Source organism: Stegodyphus dumicola, chromosome 10 (assembly GCF_044657685.1).
Source record: "Stegodyphus dumicola isolate Sdum_Otavi_A_Nest chromosome 10, ASM4465768v1".
Lineage (NCBI taxonomy): Eukaryota > Metazoa > Arthropoda > Arachnida > Araneae > Eresidae > Stegodyphus > Stegodyphus dumicola.
In genome coordinates this window covers 178858211-178869819 of record NC_140777.1, presented here as the reverse complement: position 1 = coordinate 178869819, position 11609 = coordinate 178858211, and the positions used below count along the sequence as shown (strand labels likewise).

Below are 11609 nucleotides of genomic sequence, written 5' to 3'. Positions count from 1 at the left end.
ATGTAAGGATATTTCTACGTATTTTATTTATCAGTGGGCTTATTTCCATTTGAGCATATATCTATGTGAGCTTTTTTCCGTGTTAGCATACAGTGTCTCACAAAAGTGATGGGACACTTGTGCTTTACAAAAGGAAACTGTAATAAAATGAATTAAAAAAAACATGTAAAAATTTTTGTGGGTGTGTTTCATACTTAAATTTAGTAACAATTATTACATGACATACATTTTCTCAAAAATATTTAAATATTAATTTAATAAAAATACAATTGTTTAGAACGGAGCAAAAAATGGCTCACATAAGTGATGAGACACCATCAGATACTACTACGTAACTGCAATAAAAATATTTTTTTGGGTTTTTATTTTTACTCAAAAGCAATTGGCAATATAGTTTTGTGTTTTGTAGCTCTGTGTAGCCATAAATGCTAAACGAAAAGAAACTTTGCCGGAAATTCGAAAATTAGTTATTAATTTGCATATTGAACGTTGAAAATCTATTACAGAAACTGCTGAAACAGTTAACTTGAGTCATTCAACAGTTTTCAATATCATTAAACGATATAAAAAGAATCATATGATTCAGGATAAAAGAAGACCTGGCCGACCATCAAAGCTATCCAATGGAATAAAGCGAATTATCGTTCGAAATATTAAAAAAAAAAAATCCAAGAATGAGTGCTCCTAAAGTTGCTGCTGATTTACAAGCATTACATGGAGTAATTATTAATCCTGAGACTATTAGAAGAGTAATTCTTATAATGCTGATAATGCTGGATATCACGGTAGAGCAGCTAGGAAAAAATTCTTCTTAAGTGAAAAGAAAACTCAGACTGACTTTCGCAAAATCCAACATAAATAAGAATTATGCTTACTGGAATGAAATTATATTTGCTGATGAGAGTAAATTTAATATATTTGGTTCTAACGGTAGGATCTTAGTGTGGAGAAAACCCAGGGAAGAATTTCGCAAACAGAACCTGGTGCCAACAGTAAAACATGGTGGAGGAGGCGTTATGGTATGGGGGTGTATGTTGTCCGCTGGAGTTGGTAATCTTGTTTTTATTGACAGTATAATGGATCAGTACAAGTATATTGACATTTTAAATCAAAATTTGAAATCCTCAGCACGAAAATTGAACCTTCATAACGATTTTAAATTCTACCAGGACAATGACCCCAAGCACACTGCTTTGAACATTAGACTCTGGCTGCTGTATAACTGTCCTGAAATAATAAAAGCACCACGACAATCTCCAGCCTTAAATCCCATATAGAATATTTGGCAAGAATTGAAATCAAAAATTCGCAAACACACCATTTCTTCAAAACAACAATTAAAATCGGTGCTTCAAGAAGAATGGGGTAAAATCACTCCAGAAATCACAAAACAATTAGTCGAATCCATCCCAAGAAGATTAAATCATGTTTTGAAAGTAAAAGGAAATCCAACAAAATCTTAAAAACCTTTTAAAAAGTAAAATTTTTTTATAAATATTTGATGGAAAAGTAAGTGTCCCATCACTTATGTGAGCCATTTTTTGCTCCGTTCTAAACAATTGTATTTTTATTAAATTACTGTTTTAATATTTTGAGAAAATGTATGTTATGTAATAATTGTTACTAAATTTAAGTATGAAACAAACCCACAAAAAAGTTTTACATGTTTTTTAATTCATTTTACTACAGTTTCCTTTTGTAAAGCACAAGTGTCCCATCACTTTTATGAGACACTGTATTTCTAAGTGAGCATTTTTCCATGTGAGCTTTTTTCTATGTGGGCATATTTCTGTGTGGGCTTTTTACCTGTAAGCATTTATATCTGTGAGCATTACTCTGTGAGCATTTTTCCTGTGAGCTTTTTTCCTGTGGGCATTTTTCCAGTCACCGTTTAAATGCATAGCAATATCGGTACGTTAAAGAGCGCCAGACGCAACTGCGCATCAAAGTGTGAAATATATTAATAATTTTATTTCATTTCATGAGTAGATATGCAAGAACTTCTTTGCGAATAAGCATCGGTCCGATAAGTTCTTCGATAGAGTTTAGATGTGTTCTGGCGAAATGCTGACTTTTAATGAAAGAATAAATATTTATATCACCACCATTTGACAATGGCCAAAGACGCTTAGTCACTATCAAATTTTCCCAAGATAACTGTATCATCCATTCTTAAAAGGTCGTTCGAGAAATCGTAAAATGAAACTTCTTTAGAGAGACTTATGTGCAACTAAGAATGAATTACTGTACAGTTGTCTAATGAAGGCATTATACACAATCTTATCTGTGAATATGTGCATTTGCTTTTGTTTCTTACGTTTATTTTGAAGGTGATAAAACAGTCATTTTTTTTCCATGAATTTGTTATAGATCTTTAAGGTTATTATTCTTTTTAAATAGATTTCATGAGACAATCTATGTATAGCACCAAGTGGCGTATCGTCAACCTAAAGGTACCGCAATACTTCCTTAAATACTAATTTCAAACATCTGTATGTAAATATTATAAAATTCTAATGCAAATTAAAGTATGGAACATCTCCTTTGCTAACTTTTAGAGATGTTAAATTTCAGTGCTGTACAACAAATGTCGCCAAAAGCCTTATTTTTTGCCAAATGAAGCAACCTTAACAACTGATAAACGTTACACTTCCAGATGCAGATTACTAGCGATAGGAAAAAAAGGTAATTAATTCCCCGTACTCTATTTTAAATAGTGTTATCTCTGCCATCGGGCTGTCAGCGAAGTGATCATCATTGAGCGGCAGTGTCGACTTGGGAAATATGAATAGTTTCACAAGAAGCAAGTTATCTAGTGATATTTATAAAAACAGTGGTGGTGATTTTGTGGAATTTTACCATAAGGTAATCTGTAAAGAGTTTGATTTGAGAAATAAAACTAATATTTCGAAATTGAAAAATGATCTCAAACAAGCCTCACGAGCTGCTAACACGCGTGAATCTGATCCAGTGTTTGATACTGCTTCTAAAAGGTGTGCCTATGTGTTTCATAATTCGCCTTTAATTTCTAATGTAGCTGCTTTTCATCTTCTGCAGATGTTCAGATCCAAACCTCACAAAATTAACCATCTCTTAAATCAAGGAGAAGTGAAGGTTTGCTGCTTGGGTGGCGGCCCAGGCACAGACGCTGTAGCCATTTGTAAAACTGTAACAACTATGCATCGCATTTCCGAATTTTATAACAGACAGCATTTAAAGTTGCAGCTCACAATTATTGATAACGATGAGAACTGGAAAATTACAGCCCAAAATGTCATGGAAGAGCTGAAGCAAACTCCAAAATTCTTCAGTGCCAAAAAGATTAATTTGAGTTTCCAGTTTCTGAAAGCTGACCTTACGAAGACAGTAACAAATGATGCATTGGTTGAAATTTCTCAAGCAGATATCCTCACGATGTTCTACTTCATCTCGTCTGTTCAGAAAAAGACAACCCAATCAGCCAAGTCTAAAATGATTCAGGTAATATTTGCAGTTTTTACTTCCTTGTACGAAGTAAAAAGGAAGTATTGTAATCGCGAAAAGTTTCAGGCAGCATATTTCTACGAAAATATCCATTTTGACCGCTTTCGAATGCAATATAACGATGTTTTTGCGTGATATCTGTACGTAAGGACAGAATAAAAGACTCTTTTCCCCCAAAATAATTATAAAACTGCTTTAAAATGAATTCTGAAGAGAATTTTTTGTGGCGTCTGTACGAACGTATGTACGTACGTACGTATCTCGCATAACTCAAAGACGAGTAGCCTCAGAAAGTTGAAATTTTGTATATAGGACTACTATAACATGTATATGTGCACCTCGTATTTTGGTTGAATTCGGCCGCGCCAAACGCATATAAATATATTTATATATATATCCACTCTGCTACCCGGCTCAGTGATCTCAGATTCTTTACTCTTATATGTTTGCAAATTGTACATTTTTTGCTTTAAAAATGATTGAATTATGTTGTTCTTATCTTCCAGTTAAGGTTTCTATGCCTTTAGCAAATCTGTACGCAATATTTTTAGAATTATCAACAATTTAAAAGTTGTTTAAGTGCCGCTAAGCCTAATCACTTTTTTGATGGCGGCTATTGCTTGTTTACATTTGAAACAGCAGAGTAGTGGATTTGTTGCCGATCTAAAGAAACGTAGCTTCGCAACAACAAAGATAACGCCTTCATTTATTATTGCGAATTAAATCATGCTTAATCCTTTCTGGAATTTTTTCGAGGAAATAAGTGTTTAAGATTTACTTAATTTTTAATAATTTAATTTTTAATAATTAGTAATTTAATTTTTAATAATTAATTTTTAATAATTAGTAATTTTTAATACAGATATTTTGAGTTTTTATGTATTTTTGCCTTGTCGCGAAGTGAGAACTGAATTAATTGAATGAGAAATACTCAATCGTCTGTGAAAAACTGTTTCTTTTTTGTTTTGTTTGCTTAATTTCTTTTATACATCGTTCTAGCTTTATTATAGTATTTGAATAGAATATGTGGCAACGATTAGATAATTCTTTAAATGATATAAATTTTGTGCTTTCTGAGTTATAATATGAACGAAATATAATACTGTTAAGTGAACCTAGCGCCAGAATGTCGCTATGGTAAACAAATAGTATGAATTTTAAAGAATGCATTTATTCTGTTGTGGTTTATGCGCTGTCGGCGAAGTAGATTTAATTAAATCCAATAAGATTAAACAAAATGCAAGAAAAAATGCGTGTAATTTAATATTCCGTACAAGGAAGTCATGTGATTTACACATCAGATTTTTTAAAGTTGTATACATTTAAGTAATATCGCAAAATTACGAAATAAAGTAAATATTACATTATTGCCGTGTTGAGAGAGAAAATTTGTATTGATTTGTGGAGAAGAATTAATGCTCTCTGATTCTGAACCATAGTGAACCAACAGTTTGAAAAGTGAAACTACGCTTCTAGTGAATCAATGCAAAATGCCAAAACGAAATCAGTAGGAATTCTGGGCAAATTGACCCTTTGGACTAATAAATAAAAAAAAAAAAAAACTTTAAAAAAAATCTGAAAGGTTTCAGGTTTTTTAACGTTTTGTGGGTAATTTATTAAATATCATGTTCTTCGCACTTAAACTATAAAATTCAGTTCAACGGCAATATAGCGAAATAATTTAAAAATGTGCTTATCTGTAGAAAATCCGATACACAGTCTCACGCGCTAAAGATAAAAGTGTTTTTTTTTTTTTTTTTTTTTTTTTTTTTTCCGTACAGTGATGTCACTGCTCGCTTTGAAATCGTTTAGTTTTTTAACCAAAAATTCATTGTAGTTTTACAAAATATGAAATAGATAATAAAACAAATTCCAAATTCCAAATTAGGGCTTCCAGATGCCCATATTCGGTGGAGGACTGCGTTATTCATAATTGGATAGCTCTAGGTACCGTTGTTTTATCACAATGCGAGAAGCATATATACATTGATGCAGATTCTTCTTTCTTTAATTTCTTTAAATATAATACAGGGCTCTAATATTGGGTGGCAACAATTCGAAAAGCGGACATTTAAAGTTTTCGATGCACAACGCCAAAACGAAATTAATAGCCCTTCTGGGCTAACGCCCTTTGGAGTGAAAATGAGGCAGTTTCTACTGGAACAATTGATGAAATTTAATTTGCGTTTTGCATGTTTCCAAAGCGAGATTTAGGATATATATTAGATTTATATATAGCACCGCTCTAACAAAGATATTTCGACAGAGAATCGGACTTTTTCTGAAATGACACGCCGATTTTTTTCCATATTTTCATTCGACAACTCAAATTATGCCTAAATCTTAAATTTCATAAAATCTGGTGGGAAAATTATAGAGAAATTTAAAAATTTATTTTCGCGTACTTTTTTTTTCAGTTTGCGCCAAGAATAATTCACTCGGAGAAAAATGCTTAATTTTATGGTTACGTATTTTCCTTTCTCTTTCATTGTGCGCGAGTGGGAAAAACAAATGGTGCATCATTCATTCTTTCAAATAATTTTGTGTCTAAACCACATTTTTCGTTACTATCGCTTGTAACAAAGAGGCCAAATTTCGAAACCCGCCATTATATAAATTCATGTATATCTTGGGAAATTTTGAATAAAAAACTCCAATTTTTTATAGATGTGCCTAGAAATACATCTACTTTAAGGGTAATGGTAAACATATATATTACACTTATTTACATTTCCTTATACGTTAATTAATAAAAATTAATAATTTATTGATATTAATAAATTATTCATTGCTTTACGTAATGTCCAAAATCTAGATCTATGTCAAAGAAAAACAAACTACGTGTCTAAGGGTTCGTAATGGATAGAATGCACATAAAACCGATGATAGCTCCATAAAATTTATTTTCCAAAAAGAAACACTTTACAGTTCTACAATTTTTCACAAAAGTACAGGGTGTTTCATATGGAATGGGACAAAAGAAAGTATATCTGTAAACGTGTATTTACTTTATTTTGCTAAATCAAATTTACAGTGAAACTATAGTTATCCACGTTTCTGTAGATGTTCTATGTGCGCCCTTCGGCGACATGGCAAATATCTATGCGCATTCCACTTCCTGCGATGCTTATGTTAGAACATCCTTTCTTAATGATTCGAGCACTTTACCTATCCGCTGATTCAGTTGGTGCATGTTCTGGGGAAATGAAGATATGAAAACTTTGTTTTTAACAAAGCCCCATAGGAAAAAATCCCAAGGGGTTAGATCTGGAGATCTCGGTGGCCAACAGAGCAATGGAATAATGTTTGACACAGCACGGCCAATCCAGCGATAAGGTAGGCAGTCGTCCAGCGATAGGGTAGGCGTATAGTTTTTTTTTTTTTTTTTTTTGCCAAATGAAAGAGCACCGTCTTGCTGCAGAATTTTTTCCTCCACTTTTCAGAACTTTTTCCTCCACTTCCTCCAATTGAGGGAACAACTACTGTTATACCATAGCCTGATAATCGATTATTTAATTGATTAATTTAATCGATTATCCCACAGATATAAAAAGATCCAAAACACAACTGTTGGAAAAGGCGCAGAAACCGTTCACACTTGGAGAATCACGCTGATGTTCCATTATAGCATAGCTCAAGAGTGGCCGTGCGGTAAAATAGCTGAACACTGGTAGTTCGGTCCAAGGTTCGAATCCCACTAACGGGGTGGCTGCATGGGCTTTTTCGTGGTTTTCCGCATGTGTAATGTGTATACGAGCCAGTTAGAAAGTCCTCCACGAAAGCATCCCTCGAGGCAGATAGCCCTAGAGACTTTGCCGTAATCGCATATAGCCATTGCAGCATGTGGATTTTTAGTGCGCCTTTGTTAGAAACCTGAGAAATGGTTTCATTCGAGGTCCATTGGCGAAAACATTAATCTCCAACTTATCTTGCAAATTCTCATAGAAAGCTTTCGCAAGGGTTTGTCGGAAGGTACGAGTATTAACGCCAGCGCCATCTGAAAGGTGTATGCTGGAATTGTAGACGTTTCCGTAACATACGCCACACGGTTACTGAGATCAGAGCTCGCACGATGCGTTGACTTTTGAGGAACTTCGTAAAAACGAAATTTTCGAACCACTTCGGTTTGGGCTGCTGTTCGTCCTGGGCTAATTTTCTTACACAAGCAGCCGGGCCGTGTCCTAAAACTGCTTTACCCACCTTTCCATGTTGACGATCCGGTGGTTCTTTACAAAATTTTCGGCGAAAATTTCTTTGGACGACGATAAGCAATGCTTTTTGGCGTATTCCAAAATACAGTACATGTTCTCCTGCATAGATGGCGCCATTTTGATTAACTGTGCTTCTAGCCGCGATTTCACAACCGGACGCTATTGCCAGATAAAACATGTACAGTTGTAATTTCAGAACTAATTTGTTTCGTCTTAATAAATCAGTTACAGAATTTTTACTATGCTGTTTTTTTTTGTCCCATGAAATGTGAAACCCCCTGTACTTGTACAGTTCTCAGTACGGTAGAGCACAATCAGTAGTTACCACTTCAAGCTACTAAGAACGTTAAACGCAAAACAATAGAAAAAGCCCTAATTCATAAGCTCGCCCATTGGTTTCTCTGTTCTCTGAGCTTAAGTCTCAACTCAACTAAATTGGTTCTCTCTCCGTATTTAATTTGGTGGTGTATTTAATTATGGCAAAGCACACGAGGGCTATCTGCCTAAAGGGAGGGATGCCTTTCGTGGAGGACTTTCTAAGGGAAACTGGCTCGTATACACGTTACACATGGGGAAAACCACGAAAACGCCCATGCAGCCAGCCCGTTCGCGGGATTCGAACCTCAGACCGAACTACCAGTGTTCAGCGTCTTTACCGCTCGGCCGCTGGTGGGCGGTTCTCTCTCCGACCTAAAACTATATAGTTTTACCCTGTCCTCGGAGAAATTTCCAGTAACTGATCCAGCGGTGATGATGTTCAGTCAAATGATCTTCCTTTAAACTGAGCTCATTCTAGGGTGATGGCGATTAGGAAATTTTTAAGTTTTGACTGAAATTGCCAAAAGATGAAGATTGCATTTTATTGCCCTTACATTTACGTTTATGATTGTATTGAGAGTATTTGGAGGTATAACAAAGTAAAATGCTTACTAAAAATTATGGAATAAATAAAAATTCGTATTATAGACTTCGAGAGCTTATGAATATGAACTTCATAACTTTAACATCCATTATGACTAAAACCATGCTCGCAGCGAGCATTTGCGCATAATGTTATGAATGACTTAATTTTATGAAGTTCTTATGTTAAACAGGTATAAAAGAGATAGTAGAACATAGGTGATACTTATGAACAAAAACGTAAAGATTATACTTTTTTCAATATATTTGAAAATTCTTAAACATATCTATTACATTTCATAAATGTAAAACAATACCTCTAATATTTATTTGACAATAATAATAGCAGTGTAGCATCTTGATGTATCCTTCCAAAAGAACATTTTTCTAATACTTTTGCGGTTTCATTTTGATAGATTGCAAAGCATGCCGCTTAGCCTTTATGATTGGTAGTGACCGAAACGCCGTCGCATGGACTTCCGACCTAAGGTTCTATGCCAAATCAGAATTATGTCCAGATTGTTAGTTAACTGCCGTAGCGAGAGGCCGGGTTCGAATCCCGGAGAAGGCATGGCTGTAATTGCCTGTCCCTTCATAGAAGGCAACGGTGGCCACCTATTCGGTGCTTCCATAATGAAATGGCCACCACGTCCGGCTCTTGTAGTGGCATACGGCTAATGGCTACTAAATAAAGTGTCCGGCCATTAAAAGACTTGTTGTGTTATGTTCACCTCTTTGTGGAATGGGCTGGAAATCAAAACTTTACACAATAAATATCATAAATATTTTACTCTTGCTTCAACGTACAAACTGGAAACACAACACACTTATATCTTTAGAACACAATTACAATAAAAATAATCGCGTGTTGCCATATCTCTGAAACACAATCGCAGAAAACTTCATTAATTTAAGAGTAGAAATAAATTATTTTTACTTTTATACGAATATCAGGAGCGCGCTCTTTCGGCGAGCAATGAATGGTGTAACATATTGTAAAGAAACATATTGCTTTTATTTTTTAATTTAATTATAGATATTGGACCAGAACTTAAAATTTTTTGTGTTTTCAATTTATGAATTATTTAATGTCGTTCATCATTTATTTTAAGAGAATCTTCGGCAACATGAAAACTGGTGCTTTACTGTTTTTCCTTGATGTTCCTGTGTCTCCGTACTACAATTTGATGAGTGTTAGTGCCAGCAGATGTCAGAATTTAATTCAGCTTTATGGGCCCCATCAGCATAAGCTTCATTTGTTACCTCTTGATGCCGTAAAGAAGAACCTGCAACTATACTCGAAGAATTTGGATTACACATTGTGTTCCTGTCATTGTATCAGCACTGCAAGTGCTTGGTGCAAAGAAAGCCATCTACCTACGAGCATGACGTCAGAGAATGAAAGAGAGAAAGAAACAAAGATGCAAAAAACAAAGAGTGAAACAAGTCTGGGAAAAAAATGCGGTGAAAGAAATTCAAAATAGGAAAAAACTGACAAACAGAAAAGCATACCGATTAATACGAAACTTAATGCAGAAGAGAAACAAAATGCTGCACGGCCAGCTATTAGCAAAAGTAAAACGTCTTCGAGCAAAAAGGCGAAAAAGTTGAAAGCTTATAAATGTGAACTTCAAAAAATTCGAGAATTATTTTATAACTGTAAGCATACCGTGAGCAGGTTGAGCAAACCAAGGCATGTTTGTATAGGTTTGCTTATTTTCAGGAAATGCTTCTGCCAACCTGAATTTTCTCAAAAAATTCGAAGCAGCAAAATTCAAAGCAGAATATTCTCCGCTTGTGAACTAGAAAGAGAGCCAATTTTTCAAGAAGCAGTTTTTCTTACAAAACCCAAACCCGAACGAATATTTATAAATGATTTTTCCTTACAACGCTAAGAAGGAAGAGATTATCTCTGAAGTAAAAACATTAAGACCAGTCTTGTAAGTTTCAAAGAAAGGTATCTGTGAATTGAAGTTCAACGTTGTGTTGTTGAAGTGAAGTAAAATATGAAAAATATAATTAAATTTATTTATTATTAGTTATAAATAAAAATTAAAATCTCAAGCAATAAATTAATTTTCGCAACAAGTCAACAAGTTAATTTTCTGTACGGGAAAAAAATTATTTATTTCTTGAGTGTCAAACTAATATAAACCTGTTCAATCTTATATTCGTACTTTCAACTTTTATATTCGTATTGGATGAAAAATAACATTTTTACTATATTTGCATTAAGTTTTTTATATATGCAACATTTTAACTAATTTCACATTAAAATGTTTTTACATGAGTAGCCTTTTAATTAAATCTGCATTAAATGTGCTTTTGTATGTGTAACCTTTTATCTACGTTTGTATTAAGTGTATTTGCATGTGTAACTTTTAATTAACTATGAATTAAAATACTTTTGCATGTGTAACCTTTTAATAATAGTCAAGAAGGTCTCTTACCTACCTTCAATTCTCAGTTTTGCTGGCACACACAAGCACATACATTTTAATTATGAATTATTGGTTTATATATGTCATAATAAGAGCAAAGGAAAAGGAAAAAACAGAACACTGTAGATGCGTGCTTAGATCCATATTGAAGAAGCATTTTGATTGCGTAGTATTTAAAGAACTTGGCAGTCGAGGCAGTTTTACTTCCATTTTTATTTCCAATTGATATTTGTGGCCACAATCACTTGGCACTCTAGTCGTGCCTTTCCACAGAAGATTTACATTTTTGATATTGTTGGGATAGAAAGCAAGCCAGCGAAATTACATCTTAGCCCAGTAGAGAGCAAAAGCTGAAGTGCGTCGTTATGAAAGATGGAAGCACGCGAAGAGAAAAGTTTTGGTTTACAATTCGGTGATTGGTCGTAAAGAGGCATCTGGTATTAACGGTTACGTAAGATCGCATGATTAATTTGAATGACGCAATGCAGATAAGTTATTACGATTTTAGAATAGAGAGGAAGAATTTATGTTTATAGTTATATTATAATTCTGATTCATACATTTTTATCTTACA

The 11609-nt window shown here is 34.0% G+C and overlaps 1 protein-coding gene across 1 annotated transcript; it reads left to right on the top strand.

The window, feature by feature from the left end:
* The first annotated feature begins 2705 nt into the window (after window positions 1–2705).
* Window positions 2706–10636, top strand: LOC146995218 (uncharacterized). The gene is made up of 2 exons (XM_085825926.1): window positions 2706–3480; window positions 9707–10636. The coding sequence occupies exons 1-2, from the start codon at window positions 2785–2787 to the stop codon at window positions 10076–10078; spliced, it is 1068 nt and encodes a 355-aa protein (XP_085682052.1). The 5' UTR covers window positions 2706–2784; the 3' UTR covers window positions 10079–10636.
* Window positions 10637–11609: the final 973 nt, after the last annotated feature.